This window comes from Mobula birostris, chromosome 2 (assembly GCF_030028105.1).
Source record: "Mobula birostris isolate sMobBir1 chromosome 2, sMobBir1.hap1, whole genome shotgun sequence".
Lineage (NCBI taxonomy): Eukaryota > Metazoa > Chordata > Chondrichthyes > Myliobatiformes > Myliobatidae > Mobula > Mobula birostris.
In genome coordinates, this window is record NC_092371.1 from 141,745,442 (window position 1) to 141,769,639 (window position 24,198).

Here is a 24,198-nt window from a genome sequence, read left to right on the forward strand (position 1 = left end):
AGACCAAATTCGCTCAACCTATTTTCATAAGGCATGGTCCCCAGTCCAGGCAAAATCCTTGTAAATCTCTGTGCACCCTTGCTATAGTTTCCACATTCTTCCTGTAGTGAGGTGACGAGAACTGAGCACAGTACTCCAAGTGGGGTCTGACCGGGGTCCTCTATAAGACCATAAGACAAAGGAGCAGAGGTTGGCTATTTGGCCCATTGAGTCTGCTCCGCCATTTTATCATGAGCTGATCCATTCTCCCATTTAGTCCCACTCCCTCGCCTTCTCACCATAACCTTTGATGCCCTGGCTACTCAGATACCTATCAGTCTCCGCCTTAAATACACTCAATGACTTGGCCTCCACTGCCGCCCGTGGCAACAAATTCCATAGATTCACCACCCTCTGGCTAAAAAAATTTCTTTGCATTTCTGTTCTGAATGGGCGCCCTTCAATCCTTAAGTCATGCCCTCTCATACTAGACTCCCCCATCATGGGAACAACTTTGCCACATCCACTCTGTCCATGCCTTTCAACATTCGAAATGTTTCTATGAGGTCTCTCCTCATTCTTCTAAATTCTAAGGAATACGGTCCAAGAGCGGATAAACGTTCCTCATATGTTAACCCTCTCATTCCTGGAATCATTCTAGTGAATCTTCTCTGTACCCTCTCCAACGTCAGCACATCCTTTCTTAAATAAGGAAACCAAAACTGCCCACGGTACTCCAAGTGAGGTCTCACCAGCGCCTTATAGAGCCTCAACATCACATCCTGCTCCTATACTCGATTCCTCTAGAAATGAATGCCAACATTGCATTTGCCTTCTTCACTACCGACTCAACCTGGAGGTTAACCTTAACGGTATCCTGTACAAGGACTCCCAAATCCCGTTGCATCTCAGAACTTTGAATTCTCTCCCCATTTAAATAATAGTCTGCCCGTTTATTTCTTCTGCCAAAGTGCATAACCATACACTTTCCAACATTGTATTTCATTTGCCACTTCTTTTCCCATTCTTTCAATCTATCCAAGTCTCTCTGCAGACTCTCTGTTTCCTCAGCACTGCCAGCCCCTCCACCTATCTTCGTATCGTCAGCAAACTTCACCACAGTCATCTATTCTATAATCCAAATCGTTGATGTACAATGTAAAAAGAAGCGGCCCCAACACTGATCCCTGTGGAACACCACTGGTAACCGGCAGCCAGCCAGAATGGGATCCCTTTATTCCCACTCTCTGTTTCCTGCCAATCAGCCAACGCTCTATCCACGTATGTAACATTCCCATAATTCCATGGGCTCTTATCTTGTTAAGTAGCCTCATGTGTGGCACCTTGTCAAAGGCCTTCTGAAAATCCAAATATACGACATCCACTGCATCTCCCTTGTCTAGCCTACTTGTAATTTCCTCAAAAAATTGTAATAGGTTTGTCAGGCAGGATTTTCCTTTAAGGAATCCATGCTGAGTTCTGCCTATCTTGTCATATGCCTCCAGGTACTCTGTAACCTCATCCTTGACAATCGACTCCAACAACTCCCAACCACCGACGTCAAGCTAACAGGTCTATAGTTTCCTTTTTGCTTCCTTGCCCCCTTCTTAAATAGCGGAGTGACATTTGCAATCTTTCAGTCCTCCGGGACCATGCCAGAATCTATCGACTTTTGAAAGATCATTGCTAATGCCTCCGCAATCTCCACAGCTACTTCCTTCAGAACACATGGGTGCATTCCATCTGGTCCGGGTGATTTATCTACCTTTAGACTATTCAGCTTCCTGAGTACTTCCTCTGTCGTAATTCTGACTGCGCACACTTCTCTTCCCTGCCATCCTTGAGTGTCAGGTATACTGCTGATGTCTTCCTCAGTGAAGACTGATGCAAAATACTCATTCAGTTCCTCTGCCACCTCCTTATCTCCCATTACAGTTTCTCCAGCATCATTTTCTATCGGTCTTATATTTACTCTCAGCGGGCTTTTAGTCTTTATATACTTGAAAGAGCTTTTAGTATCCTCTTTGATATTATTTGCTAGCTTCCTTTCATAGTTAATCTTTTCCCTCTTAATGACCTTCTTAGTTTCCTTTTGTAAGCTTTTAAAAACTTCCCGATCCTCTGTCTTCCCACTCATTTCTGCTTCCTTGTATGCCCTCTCCTTTGCTTTAACTTTGGCTTTGACTTCTCTTGTCAGCCACGGTTGCATCCTTTTTCCACTCGAAAATTTCTTCTCCTTTGAAATATACCTGTCTTGCACCTTCTTCACTGTAGTATTACCTCTCGGCTCTTGAACTCAATCCCACAGTTGATGAAGGCCAATGCATTGTATGCCTTCTTAACCACAAAGTCAACCTACATAGCAGCTTTGAGTGTTTTAACCTACTACGGGATTAATCCATTCCCTTTTCTCTCACATGGCCCTTCATTATTCCTGTATCCATGTACCTATTTAAGAGGTCATTTAAATCTCCCTGTTGTCTCTGCCTCTACCACCACCCCTGACAGTGCATTCCATCCACCTACCTCTGTATTAAAAAAATTACCATCTGTCCTCCAATCAATCACATTAAAATTATGCCTTTTTATATTACCCATTGCCACCCGGGGAAAAAGCGCTGGCCATCCACTGTATCTGTGCCTCTTATCATCTTATACATCTCTATGAAGTTACCTGTCATTCTCCTTCACTCCAAAGAAAAAAAAGCCTAGCTCACTCAATCTTTCCTCATAAAATATGCTTTTTTTTATCTAGGCAGCAATCTGGTAAATCTCCTCTGCACGATCTCTAAACCTTCCACATCCTATAATGAGGCAACCAGAACTGAAAACAATACTCCAAGTGTGGTCTAACTGGAGTTTTTTTTATATGTCGCAACATTACCTCAAAGCTCTCGAACTCAATCCCCTGACTAATGAGGGCTAACACCACCATGCACCTTCTTAACCACTCTGTCAACTTGCATGGCAAATTTGAAGGATCTATGGTTTGGACCCCAAGATCCTTTTGTTCCTCCACACCACTAAGACTCCTCCCAATAACCTTGTACCCTGCCTTCAAGTTCAACCTTAGAAAGTGTATCACATCACAGTTTTCCATATTGAACTCCATTTGCCACTTCTCAGCCCGGCTCTACACCCCATTGTAACCTACTTTCTACAGTATCCACAACACCACCAACATTTGTGTCATCTCAAAGTTACTAACTCACCCTTCCGCTTCCTCATCTAAGTCATTTATAAAAATCACAAAGAGCAGGGGTCTCAGAACAGATCCCTGCGGAACACAAAATTTCTGGCTCGTTGAACTGCTTCAAACCCACTTAAAATCACTTTCACGTGAAGTGCTCCTGGGGATGATATTTTTTAATGTGGTTTTATTTCCGCTCATACAAACCATTATATTAATTTAACAATTACTTTTGTTATTTTATTTGCAAAATTAGTAATAGTAATTGCCAATTTTGCCACAGGGCAAGATTGCATTATAGGATTTAACCAGTACTATTATGAGAAACTGGCCAACCAAGCTTGTCTGCAATACTGTTCCTTTTGTAGCTTGCATGCAATGTAAAGTCACTTAACTAAAACTAAGGAATAATGACCAAGTCTGGGCATCCAGTTTCAAGCAACAATAAACTTATAATTTTTTTAAAATCTTGTAACAGTACAGCTATTTTTAATGTAATTAACCACTAAGTTGTGAATTCAGAAACCACAAACTATAAATCTCTGTTCAACATTTGCTTTTGTTTTGGATGTTATATTTTAATTCATTTCTTGATCATTTTTGTGTTGGTGATAACTATAAAGAAACAGGTCAGTATACTTAGTATGTACTCAGCTCATGTTCCTGGGCAGCATTTTGCTACTGACACAATAATGAAAGTTTTTCCATTATCATATCAGCAGCATTGAACATTTATATTGTAGAGTGCCATTGTTTATGATTGTTTTTTTTGTTGAATTAACTCCAGACCAATGGGAGTGTTATATGGTATACACATTTTATAAAATTGTGTTTAGAAAGTTTAACAAATGACAGAAATATTAAATTTAATGTTAATAACTAACTTTGTTAATATTTAGTAGCCAAAATAAGGGAGCATTACAGAAAATAGCAAAGTTACCATTTCTCAGTTCCCTCACAGTTGCAATGCCCAAAGTTTGGGTTACGTGGCCATGTAACAATTGTGGGAAACCTGTCCTCCATTACAAAATACTCCAAGTAAGACACCTAAAGTTATGATTTCCACTCAGGGTGTTATAATTGTAGGTGCAGACCAGAATTGCATTTAAGAGGAATTTTCTCTGTCTCCAGTCTCTGTATAGCGGTTCAGAATAAAAGTGCACATGCGCCGGTTGTGCCTGTTACAGTTGCTCCGTAGTTTCTTACTTTTAAACTTTTTAACTTAGTTATTTGTTGTGTTTTTTTCTCACGGTAACACGTTGAAGCTGCACCCTCTCTAACATGCTGGTGGAGAGAGTTTTACTTGTTTTTTTAGCGCTGGAAATTTTTTTCTTAAAAAAACCAATTTCCCCCAGGATCAATCAAGTATGACTGTGACTATGACTATGACTAAGAAGTTACACGGGAGACAAAATAGAACCAAAATGTATTTAAGCATCATTATTTATTTATTTAGAAATACAGTGGAGAACAGGCTCTTCTGTCCCACCAAGCCCCACTGCCCAGCAATCTACTTTTTTAACTCTGGCCTAAACACATGACAATTTACAATGACCAATTGAGCTACTCTCCGGTATGTCTGTAGAATGTGGGAGGAAACCCACACCCATCTACAATAAACTAGCTGGTCAAAGCATATAAATATGAAATACTACTGCTCCCTTTCATTATATGAATATAAATATAAAGTTTAAATAATCTGTGTGTATAGACTTGTTGCTTCATCTGCCAATATAATTTGGGGTTACTAAGTGAAGTGACACTGCAGCACACATTCTTTTAAATCGACAACTTTGTTAAACCTCGCATGTTATTCAATAAATTATTCTAGCATCATGTTGAATTTTACTTGCATTGTAAATTGTAATTTAAAAGGTAACAATTATTGACTGTATAATAATATCAATTTTTATCCTAGCAGACTGTAAAACTGCATGCAGGAAATTGAAAGATTTGTTAAGCAAGAGAAAACAAATGCTCAATATGCTTGTCATTGCCCCTGCTCCTCTAATGATTATTGGCATGATAGCTCCTGGGAACGTTGGATTTTGATATGGGACTCTGTGACTCTTGGATTGATTCATATTGAATCACTATCCCTTTGTGCTTATTACTGACATGATGTGCTGTGTGCCAAGTGGATATTTTGAACAGAGTTGCTTGTAAACTTTGCAAATGAGTAGAATTTCTATCTTTAAATTGTTCATTTCTACCACAATATAGACCATTTTGCCGCACAGTATGATGTACAAAGGTACAGTATAGCATTCTGCCCCTCTCCCCATCCAAGTAAGACCCATGCAGTTCACATTGTGAAGACCTCAGAACAACTGCACCTATCTGCATCACATGACAATGAGTCAGAGCTTAAAGGTACTCCTCATAGCAGCCACAGTATACCTGCAGAAAAAGCTGCGATGGAGGTAAAGGAAATCACGAGGGAGAAGGACACAGTAATCCCTAGTGTGTTGAGGTAATCTTCACAAGATGGTCTGGCCTGATTAACCCCTTTTCCACCAATGAGCCCAAACCATTGTGGGTTGCAACTGATCAAGGGACAAAAGCTCTCAGCATGCAAGATAGAAATGGTTCAAACAAAAAGGTATTAATCAGTAAAGCAGGCATAAATTGATCTATAATGCAGACCCTTGACAAGTGAGGGTGGAAAATGATCTGATATGTGTATTCTTCTTCATTTCCAATCTCCCCGTTTTTCTGTCTGTAGATACTGAAGGTTGTAGAGTGGCCATGAAAGATGCAATTTCTGCTAGTAGTGGAGGAAATGTAAAGCCTCTATCGTTGTTGGGTGGGCAATCGATAATGGACAAATGTTAGCCTTGCAAAAGAGAATCACACCTGGGATACTTTTTCTAACTTCACCTGGTTTCATGCAGATGTGATTACAACCCCAAATAAAACCACCTTCTACACATAAAATTAGGGGTGGAGGAGCCAGTTTCCAGGCCACCATCTTCATTATGCTGGTCCAGCATTTTTCTTTCAGAATTATTGATCTTGTGATAATAGCCCTGATGATTTATGATTCCAGTAAGATATCCACAGATAGACAACAAATATGATAGTAAACAAACCATGTGCATTCGAGGTCACAGGCTCTTCAGGAACCTCTCGTTTGGCAGTATTGCTGTTTCTAAGGCAGAAGGTGGTAGCTTCAAGTCCACATCCAATATTGAGAGATGAACTGGCCTGCAGGGGCAGAGCCCAACATGATGAGGTAATCGATCAAGATTCACTTGCGCCCCTTAATTTAATCGCAACATTGCAAAGAGGAGCAGGTACTGACTGATACGTATCCTTCAGCCAACATCAATGTTGCTGTTAAGATCTTGCTTCATGCAAACTGGCTACCACATTTCCCCATATTACAAAAGTGACTGCACTGCAGAACTACTTAATTTCCCTTTGAAACAATGCTGAGAGTAACAGAGAACAATTTCCCATTGCCCAGGAAAGTTTAGCCCATTGTGCAGTATATACAGCAATTTTCCAGACGAATTTTGCTTTATTGTACTCTACACTACCTTTCTGTGGTGAAATAATCAATATTCCTTAAAGCTGGTGAGATGATGACAAAGAATAAAGAAAAGCAGCCTATCCCTAAATCGGGAAAGAGCAGAAGATATATAAGCCCTCAATGCTGGGTGGAGGTACTTACTAAAAGATGAGCATTTTGAGTCATCAAACTACACATGCAGATGTGTAAAGAATTTTCATCTTCTCCTATCTGGCTCACAAAAAGCGCTCCACCACAATACAAAGTCAGTCAAAAATTATGTGTAATCAAACAGGACTGCCCAATTCTCAGAGCAGTGCCTTCCTCTGGAGTGCCTGCGTTTGAGGTGATGACTGAGAGTGTCAAGTTTAGTGGTGGTATATTTTCATCATCACTACCTCTTGCAGTTCCTCCATTGCATAAGCTGGTTGCATATTTTTGGTTATCTAAAAGAATGGAGGTGTAGGAATAGACATTTTCTGTTCAGTGCTTCATGCGGATGTAGAGGTACCATCACTTGTTGATCTAGTATTCTGTGAATCATATGCCACATGGATCTGTTATTTTCCAGTCTATCCTGGAGGAGATTAGACATTGACTCATAAAATTGCCCCAGATTTGTTGCTATTTATTTATTGGCTAGAAAATAAATTGCAATCTATAAACTTTGATTTGTAATTTACATAGTAGATGACCTTGCAGAAGTAATTTGAGCTGTGTCCTTTGATAATTGATGAAAAAAATTAAAACCTGATGTAATTTCTTTACTGCAAATCCCTGTATCAGCTTCCCAGCCTCTCCAGACAAAAGACTTCATTTGTGCCACATTTAATAACAAGACAATTATGTAAAAATATAGCAGGTTCATATCGAACTCCTGACCACTTAACTCTGCATATGTGGAAACTAGACTGAACAGTACTGACCTTAGTGATTCTAAAGATATACCTGACTTTACACTTGACTCCTAAAGCACAGATCTACCAAGGTTCTAAATTCTATCATAGTTTATTATTTTCAATGAGATGTTGATTTTTGTTTTAGAGGGGCTTGAAAGAAAAATGCATACATACTGGATTGTGGTCATTTCAAGGTCTTTAAAGAAAACAATAAAAAGTTCCCCTGTTTTTTAATCTCAGACACAGGAGCTGATTTTGAATGAATCTTGGTTCGTGATGTTTGTCATGGTAAAAAAAATCTTTCTTTTGACTGCTAATAGTCAACCTGCCCTTTTCAAGAGCATATCAAGGACATCAGCGTGACGTAATTTTGAGTGGAAATTGATTCTTTCATTTGAAACCACTGCAATACAGAATTCTCTTACAGTCACTGCATAAATGAAATGTGATACAGTAAAAGGAGCAGAAAATGTATCGTGGCCAACACAGTGGTTTCTTAACAAGGTCCTGCCACAATTAGACATATCAGGAAATATTAACCTGCCAAATAACTCTGTTCTTTTCCTTGAACAAAATAAATCCAGTGACCTAAAAACTCAGTCAATGATCCCAATTATGCTTTCACAGTCCTTAATTGCTGCGCAGTAGTCATCAACATGTTTTTTAAGAGGTATGTTGTAATATTGAATATTTTACTCACAACTATGATGTAAGAAATGTTCATGTCCTGGCAGGTCTATGGAAATGCAGGACCTAGCAAGTCCTCACAGTCGAGTGAACAGCAGTGATACTTCAGCTGGCTCAAAACTGGACAAGGCCAGCCTGAGTAACACTTCAATAATATCAAATGGAACAGCAGGTGAGTTGTGGCAAATGTCTTTTCCACACTTCCCAGTCTTGTTTATATTCTTCAATGTTATTTTAAATTTTATCATTGTTTCTTCTCTTTTTCAATGATCAAGAGAAAGAATTGTCTTCCACTTTCCTAAGGTGATATAAGGTTCTTCGAATGTGGCTTTTTCAAAAATGCAGAACTGTCAGCCTTTTGCTTTAAATATTTTAAACATATACTATAAAAATCAGTACATGCTACTAAATAAATGCAATCATGTGTGATCATAATTATACAATGTATCAGTAGTCTATTTCTATTTTATGAATAAAACATCCTATCTTTTGATATACTGCATGTTGTTGACATGTTGCAGAAATATCTGTATCTCCTGGCAGTTAACAACATGGGTACAATTGTTGAAATCTTACAAATGTAAATCATATCATGTGGCATATTTGGAAATACTCCCTGACCAGAAATCTGGAAATTCAAGCTAATAATAGTGATACTGGCCTGTCTGGACTGCTCTTCATATGTGTTGCTGCTTTTTGCTGTGACATTTTTCTCAACTGAGAAGTCTGTTGAAAGTTAAGTTTTAGTTTAAAAAAATTGAAAAATACAACCACTAAAAACATAAATTAAGGATCATCACTGATGCAAATTAGAGTCATGAAAGCAGTCCCCCTCCCAAATTTAGGGAAGGAGATGCATTGTGGTCTCCCTCACAAAACAGAACACTTGTAATGTATCTGTTATTACACATTCACTTGTGGCATGGTCATTCTGTTTAAAGATTCCAAATAGGCACTGAAAAGTATGGGAGTAATATGGGTCCAGACAGCTTACTATAAACCCCATTTCCAGAAAAGTTGGGATATTTTCCAAAATGCAATAAAAACGAAAATCTGTGATATGTTAATTCAAGTGAACTTTTATTTAACTGACAAAAGTACAAAGAAAAGATTTTCAATAGCTTTACCGACCAACTTAATTGTATTTTGTAAATATACACAAATTTAGAATTTGATGGCTGCAACACACTCAACAAAAGTTGGGACAGAGTTAAAATAAGATTGAAAAGTGCACAGAATATTCAAGTAACACCGGTTTGGAAGACTCCACATTAAGCAGGCTAATTGGTAGCAGGTGAGGTATCATGACTGGGTATAAAAGTAGCGTCCATCAAAGGCTCAGTCTTTGCAAGCAAGGATGGGTCGTGGCTCACCCCTTTGTGCCAAAATTCGTGAGCGAATTGTTAGTCAGTTCAAAAGGAACATTTCTCAATGCAAGGTTGCAGAGAATTTAGGTCTTTCAACATCTACAGTACATAGTATTGTGAAAAGATTCAGAGAATTCAGAGACATCTCGGTGCATAAAGGGCAAGGTCGGAAACCACTGTTGAATGCATGTGATCTTCGAGCCCTCAGGCGGCACTGCTTAAGAAACCGTCATGCTACTGTGACAATTATAGCCACCTGGGCTCAGGAGTACTTCGGAAAACCATTGTCACTCAACACAGTCCGTCGCTGCATCCAGAAATGCAACTTGAAACTGTATTACGCAAGGAGGAAGCCATACATCAACTCTATGCAGAAACGTTGGCGAGTTCTCTGGGCCTGAGCTCATCTCAGATGGACCGAAAGACTGTGGAAGAGTGTGCTGTGGTCAGATGAGTCCACATTTCAGCTAGTTTTCGGAAAAAACAGGCGTCGAGTTCTCCGTGCCAAAGATGAAAACAACCATCCAGATTGTTATCAGCGAAAGGTGCAAAAGTCAGCATCTGTGATGGTATAGGGGTGCATCAGTGCCCACGGCATGGGTGAGTTGCATGTATGTGAAGGTACCATTGACTCTGAGGCATATATTAGGATTTTAGAGAGACATATGTTGCCATCAAGGCGACGTCTCTTCCCGGGACATCCATGCTTATTTCAGCAGGACAATGCCAGACCACATTCTGCACGGGCTACAACAGAGTGGCTTTGTAGACACAGAGTGCGTGTGCTTGACTGGCCTGCTGCCAGTCCAGATCTATCTCCTATTGAAAATGTATGGCGCATCATGAAGAGGAGAATCAGACAACAGAGACCACACACTGTTGAGCAGCTGAAGTCTTATATCAAGCAAGAATGGACAAAATTTCCAATTGCAAATCTACTACAATTAGTATCCTCAGTTCCAAAATGATTAAAAAGTGTTATTAAAAGGAAGGGTGATGTAACACAATGGTAAACATGCCTCTGTCCCAACTTTTGTTGAGTGTGTTGCAGCCATCAAATTCTAAATTTGTGTATGTTTACAAAATACAATTAAGTTGGTCAGTAAAACTATTGAAAATCTTTTCTTTGTACTTTTGTCAGTTAAAGAAAGGTTCACATGAATTAACATATCACAGATTTTTGTTTTTATTGCATTTTGGAAAATATCCCAACTTTTCTGGAAATGGGGTTTGTACAAAATAATACAGAATGTAGTATCAAATATAGTATCAAGGATCAATTAGAAGGGTTTTCCTTTAGACTTGGTGTTTCACTTCTTTTTCTTGTATGTGCACTCCAGCTGAAGGGCAGAGCTACTACTTGTTGAGATTATTTAGCAATAAACTGTTTATACCCAGTTTACTCTCATAATTTCCAGTGGCTACTTGAACAAGAGAACAAAAGAAACATTTCTGTATTTCAAAATGGGTGAACAAGACTGCTTTGAGTTAAGTTATTTTTGATGTGCATTTTCTGAACTGAACTTTTCATATGTGAGACAAACTTCCCCAGATTTTTCTTATTTTTGTTTGGCAGAATATTTATTGATAATTTTTCTTTGGCTGTAAAAATTTTAATTGTCTTTTACTGCCTTCTGCTATCAAGGTTATTCACTTGTTACTACAGTCCTATAACTAATTTAGAGAAGTTTTCCCACCTTCTCCTGTTATACCTTGTAAGCACTTAGCAAATCTGTTTGTTATTTCCATAACAGGAGAACGTAGGAAAAACATCACAACAAATTGCAAAGGATTCATGACTTGATTTTCTGGATAATCATCCCTAACTTGAAAAAAATGGAACCAAATGCTAGGAGTGATCTGTAGATGTCAAAGAAAATTAGCTTGCTTCACAAAGTGTTAATGATAGGTCTTTGTGAGACATCAGAGTAAACAGTACAGCTGAGGGCGGAGAAGCCGATCGAGTGGCTCTGGGGCTATGACTGGATGAATAAGGATAGAACTGGCTGAGTATGCTCTATACAGCTGAATGACAGTGGAGTAACTGGTGAAGAATAGTGTATCCAAACATGTCACAGACACAGACAGATCAAGGGAATGAATAGATTACAATAGGAAAAATGCAGTTAAGAAGCTGAAATAGAAACAGCTGGAAATACTCAGCAGGTCAGGGAGACTTTACAGAGAGGGAAACGAAACTAATCTCTCGGGCTGATGAGCATTCATTAGAACTGAATGAAAAAGGATGATTTTACCTTTGCCCCATCTCATAAGATGTCATTAGTAACTGATCAAGTTGCTTCAGGGCTGTGGTGGGTGGTGTAACAAAGAGTTTTACATGGGAAGGACACAGATTTTGGGGGATATAGCAGTCAAGGACTTTGAACAGGAAAAGGTGAGGAGGTAATTTGCAAACACGAAAGAATCAAAATTTGCCCCAAAGTGGTAAGAACTACTGAAGTAACATTGACAATATCAGCTATCATAATGGCCAATATGGTAAGTTTGATAAGTAGTGGTTTAGTGGGAATATGATTAGGGCAGCAGAGTTTCACATTAAATTCAAAGGGATCCTAAAGGAATAAATGAGAAAAAGATTTAAGTTTTAGTCTGGGATTAACATTATATATTTTAAAGAAAACAACATAGCAGGAGACCACATAGTCTGAATCTTAGTAGCACAACTATCCATGAAATCTTTGCATTTGTTATTGGAAATATGGATTAAAGTGAGAGGAGAAGCTTTGTGCATGACAACAAAGTAGAGGGATGTATTTTTGGTTTTCAGAATGATCCTGCAATAGTGTCACTGGTAAGGCTACCAAATTTTTGGATATCTTTAAACCTACATGCAATATATAGTACTATTAATGAAAACTCCCCCACACTTCTATCGGGTTTGGAATTCCATGATTTAGACTTAGTGATAATGAAGGTAATGCAGAGGGTTTAAAAGCTGGTGTCGTGTGTGGCTTGGAATGAAACTTGCAAGTGGTGGCTATAGAAAGGCGAAATAAAAGAGACATAATGACTGGACTTTAGAAAGGTTTTATAAATAGATAAGGAAAGGAAATTGCTGGTTTGTGCTCTGAATAGCAACCAAAATGTACATACAAATCCCAAAGAAGAAAATGTTGCATAAACCTGTCTACATAAAGAAAGGATTATCACCTTAGCCTACATATAACTCACAAATATAATGTAGGTAAGCAGCCTGAGGAGATTCAAAGAAACCAATTCAGACAAGATAAACAAACCAAAGAAGAGAAACAGGAATGATGATGTCGATTTTGAGGAAAAGCAGATAGAGAGCCAAAGTGGGACTTCCAGAATATGAAATCAAAACTGTTGAAGCTAAGGCAATGAAGGGAGAAGGGAGGGGAAAGCATAAAATATTAGATTCAGGGAATTAGATGTCCTACAGAAGGCTATGGGACAAGTAGACCTTGTGTGTCTTTGGAGATTCAAGGTTAAGTATGGTGTGTGCAATCACAATCAGAAATTTGATTGGAGGCAATGGGAACTAGGAACTAGGAGATTAGTTGTGTTTCCCTCTCAGTAAAACCAGAAGTTATAGGTATGTAGGACTACTGTAAGAAGTGATATAGGCAGTTAAGTTTCATGTGAACTGAAGTTGAGAGGGAGAGGGACAAGAGCGTACTGGAGTTATTGAATGTGAACGTACCAGGACATGACTAAGGATTTCAGATACAGATGGCATGAGTCAAGAGTTAAAACTGACAATATTACAGATGTTGAAGTAGGTGATTTGTAACACGGACTTCATAGTGTTATAGACTGAGAAAAATTGGCAAATAATCTCAATTTTCATGAGATAGTGTGCAGTAAAGGGAGGTATTAAAGAACTTGCTTTTGTCTGCCCAGTACCATCTGGCAAAAACTGAGTGTCACTCACATGAGCTGAAAGATATACAGTGTGAAAATGTAGAAGTAGTGTTGGAGGGAAGGCATTGATTTAAAAAAAAAATGAGTGATTACTGTGCAGTGAACTCTGTTGACATCTTTGGTTGATGCTGCCAAGAAGCAGTGTGAAAGATAGTATGTGTTTGAACTGTCCTCCCAAGAAAGGATTGTCACAGGCAAAATCGATGGCCCTAGTAAATTAGCTGGAACTCCAAGACACACAAAAACAAAAAATCTCCAAAGGTAGATATTGTTTATTCATTTAGTCCTTGTGAAGGATCCTGATGAAGGACATCAGAACCAGATGAAGGGTCTCATCCCGAAATTTCAACTGTTTATTCCCTTCCATAGATGCTGCGTGGAAAGCTGAGTTCCTCCAGCACTCTGTGTGTATTTTTAAAATATTTGTTTTTATTCATTCAGAATTTTATCCCACTGGATCTTTATTTTGGAATCCATGTTAATAGGAGACAGAGGTGACTACATAGACTTTCTCATTTGAAGCATCTTCTTGCATTCATGTTTAAAAATTACTGATAGTTCCTTGAATGATGAAGGGTGCCTTAGACAGGGAATATCTTCTGTGAGAATCATACTATTCTCCATGTTGCTCAATAAAGGACCTATGGTTATAATTGTGAAATGGGTTTTAAAAATGGATTGTGAAACATTCACAAGTATTCTGAAAACAGGAATAAAGTAGTAGAATGTATTTTTTCAGAGACCAGGGAAGTTTGTAGCAGAAGCTGGGTTGCTTTAACAGAGGATTCCTTAGTTTTCATTTAGATTTGAATAGCAGTGTAGGTAAAGTCTTTCAGACAGTGAACTTAATTACTGTATTCTAAAACAACAAGGGGCAAGATAAACCAGAATTGTTAACTTAATGAGCCAGAATTAGCTAATAGTATGATTGATCGAGACCTTAACAGTGATCATAATATGGTCAAGTTCACTGTTAGGTTTTAAAAGGAGAAATGTATAATTTGAATCCAGAAAGTGAGAGAAACAGAAGGAACAAAAGAAGGAAGAAGATACAATGAGCACTAAGGGAGAATAAAGAAGGGAAAGTATGTGGGGTATCTTAGGGAGCTCGTTTTTACACTTGTTAAAGAAGGGCTTTTAAAACAGGTGTGGCAAATATTGAAATAAAAACAAATTGTTATGCTACAAATTAGAAAATTTGTTTAGTAGCAATTTTTAAAGTTCAAAGATCAATGCAAATTTATTTTCACATATATGTCACCATATTCAACTGTGAGATTCATTTCCTTGTGGGCATTCACAGTAAATAGAAGAAACACAATAGAAACAGTGAAAGACCACACCCAACAGGATAGACAAACAACCAACAGTGCAAATACAAGAAGATAAATAAGTAAGACAATTAATATAGAGAACATGAGATGAAGAGTCCTTGAAATTGAGTCCATAGGCTGTGGGAGCTGTTCAGTGAAGGAACAAGTGAAGTTATCTCCACTGGTTCAAGAGCCTGATAGCTGAGGGATGATAACTATTCCTGAACCTGGTGGCGTGGGTCCTGAGGCTGCTGTACCTCCTTCCTGCTGGCAGCACTGAGAAGAGAGCATGGCCTGGTTGGTGAGGGTCTTTAATGATGGATGCTGCTTTCTTACAAAAGTGCTCCCTGTAGATGTGCTCAATGGTGGGGAGGGCTTTACCCATCATAACAAGAGAGCAAAAGGATTAAGTACTTGTTCCAGAAAACAAAGAATGAACAAGAGTTGAAACTCTCTGAACATGATATAAGCAAGAAAACAATATTAAAAAAAAACAATAGTCCTAAATTCTCACAAATTCCCAAGACATGGACTTAAAGGAAGTAGCTGAGACAATTACAGCTGCTTTCACTAGAACTTTCAAAGTTTCATCAATTCAGGAATTTTCCCTTTAGATTAGATAATGCTAAATGCAACTGCATTAATTGAATGAAGATAAGAATGAGAGTGACCAGGAAATTAAACACCATTTAGTCTAACATCTCTATGGGGAAATTTTTGGAATCAATTACTAAGAATGGAATGGCTAAGCACTTAGAGAAATTTGAGCTGGACAGAAAGAAACTGCATATATTTGTAAAGAGAAAATCCTGCTATACTTGGAGTTTCTACAGAAGTAATAGATGTATTTTAATTTAACTTCTGTAAGGCATTCCATAAGACTGCACTAAAAAGACTGGGAACTAACATTAAAGATCATGATAATATTGATCTAGTTAGAATGTTGTTGAGTCATTTGGAGGTAGGTGTGAGGGCGCTTGACTCAAAGGACAGGACTAGTAATAGTTAACACATTAAAAATCCAGTCATTCAGTGATATAGAAGTTAACAGTACAGTAGTTGATGTAGAAATTACATGGAGACACAGAGATATTCATTCATATAACACTTTTCATAATTTCAGGATATTCCAAAAGTGTTATGCAATCTATAACGTAATTTTGAACTGTGATTATTATGTGAAAATAAATTGGACATCATTTACTCATGAGCTAAAATAACTATTTAAATGTTAACAACCTTTGAACAGTGGAGATACAAAGCGATGCAGGAGTCCAGCAATAATTAAAGGTAATGTTAGCCTTTACATTTGGCTATAATCAGAGAGGGAAAAAAAAACAATCCAAGGCCATGCAAAGCCCTGGTTGGATCACATCTAAAATATGTTTGTTTCTCAGTGCGGTGCAGGAAGGACACATTGGCCATGAAAAGAGTTAGTGCAGTCACAAGAGTGTTGCCAGGGCTGTAAGAAGTACGTTATGATTTCATGAGTTTGGCTTGTAATTAATGGAACATAAAAAAATGGATTTAACTAATGCTCTTAAGAATCTGAAACGGCATGATAGGATAGATTGGGAGAATTGTTTTCCATTGTTCAGAAGCCCAGGACAAACAAGGACTTTCAGGAGAAAGGTTGGGAATATTATTCACAAAGTGTGGTAGAAATGTGTGTTTATTACTGACAAAAAGTAGTTGATGCATGCCAAATAATTTCAAATCAATATATTTCTGTTAGCCAAGTATATTAAGAACAAGGAAAAAGTAGAGTTGAGATGAAGACCAGCCACAATCTTACTGATGATTCAAAGGTTTGTGCCTGAATGCCCTATTCTGGTTCTTATGAAGCAATGCTTTGAGTATGGATCAGCCAGACCGCAAACACCTTGCTGTTCCAGTGTGCAAATATTGCATGACTGACTGACTGTCTTGGAGTATGAGTTTCTCTGAACATTTCACTTAAAGTTCTTCACAGGCATCAGAGAGGAGATTATCACCTCATCTATTCTGGTTAGTGCAAAATGTTTTCCACTGTGCCCTGCAGTTTCCCAGCACAACATTATTAACAAATACCAATGCATTAAGATGTTTTAAAATAAAAACTAAAGTACAAACATAATTGGAATTTTAATATTGAAATGCCTTTTGTTCATTTACGATTTTATAGGCAGAAATAAATATTACTCCAAATATTGCAACATTCCTATTTTATAGTACCCCTTGGGAATAAGTTCAAAAGTATTGTCACTGTTAAAAATTATTTTTAAATGCTAATATTGTCAAACAATATGTACACGTTTCCTTTTTCACCCTACCATTATTTAACATAATACTGTAAGCATCCATTGCAGGCAGGTAAATAATAACAGTGTATCATATTTCTGAAATGAGCCCAATGGAGAACCATCAGTCAGGAAATTCCTGCAGTAGTGATCACTCTATCAGTGAATGCAACTCACTGGTCTATTTACAATATAGTGCTATTTCCTGAGAGAACGTAAACAGCTCTGGAACAATAAGCAACATTGGGCATAATTTACAAATGTGCATTTCCTTTCTATAAGAATAATAGATAATGAGGCTGAATTCAAATTAAAGAAGCAGGACTATACTGTCCAGTTTAAACCTGCTCTATTATTCAGTAATGGTGATCTGTATCATGAATCTCCTTCCCAGCACAATCTTCGTTTGCGCTGATTGCTTAGCATCAGATATCTATTCATCTCAGTCGTGAATGTGCTCAATGACTAAGCTACCCATGGCATTCTGAGGAGGGTGAATAAATCAGAGATTTATTACCTGACAATGACCCAGTGAGCCAAATTGCCTATATCTCTAACCATTTTTTTAAAAACCATTTTTTGAGTAAGATGTATTCCCCTCTTCTGAACCATCCACTTTTTGAACTCTTGCACATACAGTATGTGGACAATCTTTGGCTGTCCATTACCCAAATAGACTTAGTGTTGCCATTATGAATATATGCATGCTTTGAAAGTTAACAGATGAGCATCGATGTAGCAGCTTTCAAAATCAGTAGTCCCAGTCTCTTCCATAGTCAATATATAATTTTTTACTGTGAGAATGTAGACAAAATTCTGCCTTAAGATAAACAGCACAAAAAGCTATCTGATTTGTCAAAACGGGTTTAGGCAGATCATACATAGACAGAAATTTTTCATAACTATTGATATCCAACTGACAATTATATTATTTTCCTTGTTTGTTTATTTGATATTTCTGCAAGCCCTCTAGTTAGTTACCATTTAATAATTCACTATTATTTGTGAAATAAATTTGTAAACTTTGCCCATAAAATTCCTGGTTTCTTCAAAGATAAATTTGGACAACAGATCGTCACAAAGATTTGCTTATATCTGTTTAACACTGAGTCATGCTGTCAGAATAATCTCTCTCACTCTCACTCTCCTCCCCTCTACTCTCTCTCCCTCTCACTCACCACTCAATTCATGTTCCCCCTCTCTCACACACTCGACACCCTCTCTCCCTCTCTCTCCCTTCTCACTCTCCCCCAGTCTTCCCCCCACTGTCGCTCTCCCCAACTCTTACTCTCCCCCCTCATTGTCACACCAGTCTCTCCCCACTCTCCACTCCCTCCCTCTCTCCCCTCTCTCTCCCTCTCTCCAAATGCACTCTCCAATGTCTCTTGCTCCCTCTCTTTCTTCCCTCTCTCTCTCTCCCCCTCTCTCTCCCCCCTCTCTCCCCCCTCCTCCCTCTCTCCCCCCTCACTCCCCCTCTCGCCCCTCTCCCCCCCTCTCTCTCCCCCCCAAAACCGCTCTCCCTTTTGTCTTTCGTTTCTGTTTTGCTCATCTAGAAAACATGAGTGCTCTTGCCTGCAGGATTTGGTATTAGAAAAGCACCAAATCTGACAGTTCTATTATAAATTATATGAACTCTCATGCCATTGTAATTCAATCCTCTTGCCATTTCCTGGTCTTATTACCATTATTTTGTTTCTCAATGAGAAGAATTTACTGAAGCAGGTGTGACATGGGACTTAAAACTGTGATTTATGTGTTTTAATTACATTTTCCTTTTTCTTAAAAATTTGTTTATCTTTGATCCTTGGGGGTCTTTCTAATTTCCTGTTACATTGTAATAAATGGGATAATAAATTCCTACCAATCAGTACTGTTACTGGGTAAAATGTTAACTGGTTGCATCCACCGATATATTGATATTTCATTGTGCACATAATGCAGCTGGAGATTATTTCAGGCAAACCTGGTATAGCTACTCATACTGCATTATTAAAAAAGCACATCTGAAATCTTCTTCAACAGTACTGGAAGTGAACTGGATGAAGATTGCCCCAGGCATGGGTGTATTTGAGGCATTGTGGGCCAGCTGTCTTTTTGAATTTAATTCTGATTTGTCTTTTTTTAATTATCTAGTTTTGTAAGAAATCAATCTATGATCCAAAATTGCTGGGATCTGAATTTGCTAAGGGCTTCGATGATTTGTTTCTTATGACTATTAAGTGATCGTCCCTAGAGTTGCTGTTCAGCTTATTCGTCGTGTAGATTTTGTCATGTTGTTTGCCAAATTGCCAAAGGCAAAAGAAGGTTGTTTCCAAACATATTTATTGGATTCACTCAGATGCACTATGGCCAAGAAAAACCAAGGGCAAGGATTCTGTAGTGATTGACTTTCCAAGGGGAAGCATACTGTTACTTTGATATCTTACTTAGATGTGGTTTAAATAATTTCTGTGGCTTTGCTGAACTACACAGAGCTATTTATTTAACTAATGTAAACCTTTCTTGTATTAATGAATGTGCAGACTGCAGGGGATTTACAATGACATGGGCTTGCTATGCTTGATATCAGCCATATTCATTTTCCATAATTGCTCAGCTATCTCTATAAATGTATCTCATTAATTGTCTGTTTGTCACTTACACTTCTTACATTGGCACCATTAAAATGCTTGGCAAATAAAATATCTCAGACTTGTTTTACTGGCAGTTTTTGGTTTTCTCTAGGTAACTCAAGCACCAAATAGCTGTCATTTAACCGATACATTACTAAAACCTATTTATTCAACCCCTCCACCATCTTTTGTTTATGATTGCATAAATTTATTAGCATACTGTCAAGTATATATATATTAAAGCCTCCAACTAAACATAATTCTGACTTTTCCTCTTCAGGAGATACCATGACTATTTTAAACACTGCAGACTGGTTGCTGGGTTGTAGTACCCCCTCATCTGCGACAAGTATGACAGATTATGGTACAGTGCATGTGTGTGTCAGTGTGTACTCAGAGTGCAGTGCTTCTTCGTTCTGAATTTCTGCTTTTATATCTAATAATATCTGGCAACAAACAAAAGCAATTGCCAAATAGCTTGTTGTTGGCAGAATAACTATATATTTTGAATGGAAATAAACCTGTTGCTCTCCTGTCTAATACATCACTAATAAGATTATAATATATTAATTAAATATTTATTCTGTGCTATGACTATATTCTATCGAACTATGCTAACAATGATACTATAGATTTTCTTCGGGCCAATTAAAGAATTTGTGAAAATCAGAATCGGGCTTATTTTCACTGTCTTATATACATAAAATTTGTTGTTTTGCAGCAGCAGTACAATGCAAAGTTGTAAAATTACTATAAATTACCAAATAAGTACAGAATGCAAATAAGGGAATAATGAGGTAGTGTTCATGGACCAGTTAGGAATCTGATGGCAGAGGAGAAGAAGCTGTTTCTGAATTATTGAATGTGGATCTTCCGATGGTAGTAACAAGAAAAGGGTATGTCCGAGATGGTGAGGGTCCTTAGTAATGGATGCTGCCTTCTTGAGACACCTTGAAGTATCTTGACTATGTCCTTGATGGTGGGGAGTCTACAACCCTCATCAGCCTCTTGCAATCCTGTGCATTGAAGCCTCTATAATAGCCTATGATGCAACCTGCCAAAATGCTGTCCAACATACACCTATAGAAATTTGCAAGAGTTTTCGGTGACATATCAAATCTTCTCAAGCTCCTAATGAAGTAGAGCTGTTGGCATGCTCTTCTGTAATTTGATACACTTACAGGAACAACTTTTATCTATCTGGATAATTGAATGAAGTAAGTCACCCCAAGATGTTTAACAAAATTTGACAGTAAGATGACATCAGGTGCTGTGTTGATGACTAAAATCATGGTCAAAGAGATTAACTTAAAAGAGAGTCTTAAGGAAGAAAAATAAAGCAGAAAGCTTGGAATGGCTTAGTCAAGAAATGCCTTTTGTTAGGTTCTTGGCATTGATAGTCTCATCAACCATCAGTGGTAGAGTGTCTTAACTTCATGGATGATCAAGCGGCCAGTATTAGAGGAGGGCAGATATTATTAATTCTCATGATGTGGCTTTTGATGTCAAGGCCAGCATTTAATACTAATCCTATTGTCCTTGTGAATGTGGAAGAAGCCACCTTTTGGACAGTCGATGGCCTTGTGTTGAAAATACAGTGAATTCTGGTTAATTAGGACACTTTGGGACCAATACGTTTTGGCCCAATTGAAATAGTCAAAAAGGTCAAAAAAAAGACCAACTGCTGTTTAACTGAGTAACAAATTATGTATTTAAATACAATAGAGAACAAATTAGAACACTACTAATGCTACTACAGTACTATAAAACTGTATATTAGTTTCTAATAGTTATCAACAGACGAATTCATCCAGTGTACACTACTGTGTTCTTTTCATTGACTGGAAATGAACAAAATCAGTGCAGACACCTAGTGCAGATAATGAACTCCCTTCATACAATGCTTTCAATGATTGCATCCTTCAACTCATCTTTTTCATTGTAACATTCGAGATGATTCTCGATACCTTCAAATTCTTTGTAGTGAAATTGTTTCATTTTCACTCCGGGCATTTCTGGCATCTGCAAGCCCAAATGCGTGAAACCACAGTGAGCGAAACATTGTCCATATGATTATTTCTCACCAACTGTAAGTGACAAAAATCACTGCTTTTTGAACACAAACACACACTACTGACACTATTTAAAAATTGTTCACTGTAAGCACGCTGTGGTGTCTAATGGCCATGCAAATGGGCTGAACAATAGTGTAGTGGTTACAGTACAGGCAACCCAGGTTCAAATCCCGCTGCTGCCTGTAAGGAATTTGTACATTCTCCCTGTGACCATGTGGGTTTCCTCTGGGTACTCTGGTTTCCTCCCACAGTCCAAAAGATGTACTGTTTGCTATGTTGATTGGTCATTGTAAATTTTCCCATGATTAAGCTCGGATTAAATCAGGGAATTGCTGGGCAGCGTGGCTTGAAGGGCCTATTCCACGCTGTATCTCAGTAAATAAATAAACTGCTGTTAGTTAGAAACTGTTTGCTGACAACAGTTCTTTAAAAGTTGTCCCAACTAAGTGACTGCCCCGGTTAATTGATGGGCAATTAACCAGAATCCACTGTATTCCCCAGTATTGCAAGCTCCAGTGACAATGAAGGACAGTCCTACACTTTCATGTCAGGGTGTCGTGTGATTTGCAGAACTTGTAACCGTTGCCATTTCCATCCGCCTGCTGCCTCGCTCCTTCTAGGTTTGAGTCAAAAAAGCTTTGGCTTATTGTTCACTTTCTAACATCATTTTCACAGTGAGGAAAGTAGTAGATATTTATCTTGGTGTGATTATCTCGGGATTTTGGTGCAGATCGTTTCAAATGTTGTTGGAGGTCCTTCATATTCCTAAAGTGCTGTCTGTATGATTGGGAAGTCTGATAGCCCGGTTACTATTGAAGGCAAAATGTCTGACTTAATCGTGTAGTCACAGTGTTTATGAAATAATGCTCAATGTTGAACCCAGAATGTTGACAGTGGGAAATTTGTGAATGATGATGTTGTTAATTGCCAATGAGAAGTACCTCCCTCTTGTTGGAGATTGTCGTAACTTAAAGTGGAATATCTTTAATAAAGTAGTTAAAGATGCTTGACCCAAGGATATGGATCTGAAAAACTCCAGCAGCAAATTCATGGAGCTAAAGTAATTGACCTTTAGTCATAACAACCATCTTCTTTTGTGTGATTTATAATTTCAGCAGTCGGAGAGCTTCCCTCATTTCACACTGACTTCTTTGTTAGTAGAGTTTCTTAATTCCATACTGCCAAATTCACCTTTGACATTAAAACAGCAACTCTTACCTTACCTCATGAGTTTTGATATTTTACGATGCAAAGCTGCAATGAGGAATGCATCCACATTGGCCCGCTGAAAGCCTCACTAAGAAGCAGTGATGATGTTCTACTTAATACATGGTATTGATGGCATCGTTGGTTGATGATTGAGATAAGAGTAATGGCATGGTAAATATTATTTTGTTTTTGTTCTTTTTTTATGAATTGGAAGTAGAGGGCACTTCTCCATGTTATTAGGTGGATGCCAGGGTGATACATGCTGTGGGATCATTTGGCAAGAGTTGGGACCAGTTCTGAAATAAACATCTTCAACACTATAACAGCAATATGGCCAAGGACTATTATCCCTATAATCTTGGCTAGGTCGATTGCAGTCAGATTTTACTGATATCACTTGGATTGAGTTAAGTAGAGTATGTTTTCTATTGTGGACCAACCTCAAGTGAAGAATGAGATGACTCAGTCACATAATGTTTCTGTCTGATGAGTTCTGTGACGATTTATACTTCGGTTATGCATCACATTCTTGAGCTTGGATTTTGCCTTCTTCCATTACCTATTGCAGCAGTCACTTCTACAAATGCCGTCATGGAAAATTGCATCTGAATGATAAGAAAGATTTCGGGAAGGTTGGTTCTGGCATTGGTTCTCAAACAATAAGATACAAACTTTGAGTGGCAGCTGAACCCAGGAGATTTGGTCTGGATGATTGATATTGAAATTCCCCAACCAGAATGTGTTTTGTGCTGACACTTTCTTCCAATTGGTGTTCAGCAAGGAGATTGATTAATCAGCTGTGGGAGAACAATGTTTTGATGCCTAATGTATAATTTGATGTTCATTAGGCCTGGATCTCCACGGTCAAAACTCCTGGAGCAATTCCATTTCAACTGTTCACCACAGTGTTATCATTTGTCTCAGCATGGGTTGTTGGTTCTGTTGATTGGGCATGATGTAATCATAGATCATGATGAAGCAGTTTGAGAATTGTTAGGCTGGTCAATGTCCCTGGATACTCTCTCTCCACACCTAGCCAATAGTTTCCAGATATTCACAAGAAGAACTTTCAACAGTGTTTGGGCCGTAACTTCAAAGGTGTGTTAGCAGGTTACGGAAGGCCAACAGGCATGTATTCAAGGACTTGCTGCCGGAAAATTCAATGGTA

The 24,198-nt window shown here is 38.2% G+C and overlaps 1 protein-coding gene across 12 annotated transcripts in view; it reads left to right on the top strand.

Moving 5' to 3' along the window:
- eya4 (EYA transcriptional coactivator and phosphatase 4) overlaps nucleotides 1–24,198 on the top strand; it is a 454,812-nt gene that overhangs the window by 274,126 nt on the left and 156,488 nt on the right. For 7 of the 12 annotated variants that reach the window (XM_072249790.1, XM_072249815.1, XM_072249809.1 and 4 more), the window contains 2 exons: nucleotides 8,317–8,441; nucleotides 20,027–20,095. The exons of 2 other annotated variants lie outside the window; for them this stretch is intronic. In XM_072249790.1, coding sequence (XP_072105891.1) covers nucleotides 8,317–8,441; nucleotides 20,027–20,095 — 194 coding nt within the window. The remainder of the gene's footprint in view (nucleotides 1–8,316; nucleotides 8,442–20,026; nucleotides 20,096–24,198) is intronic. 3 more of the 12 variants (XM_072249824.1, XM_072249862.1, XM_072249884.1) reach the window with 1 other exon arrangement.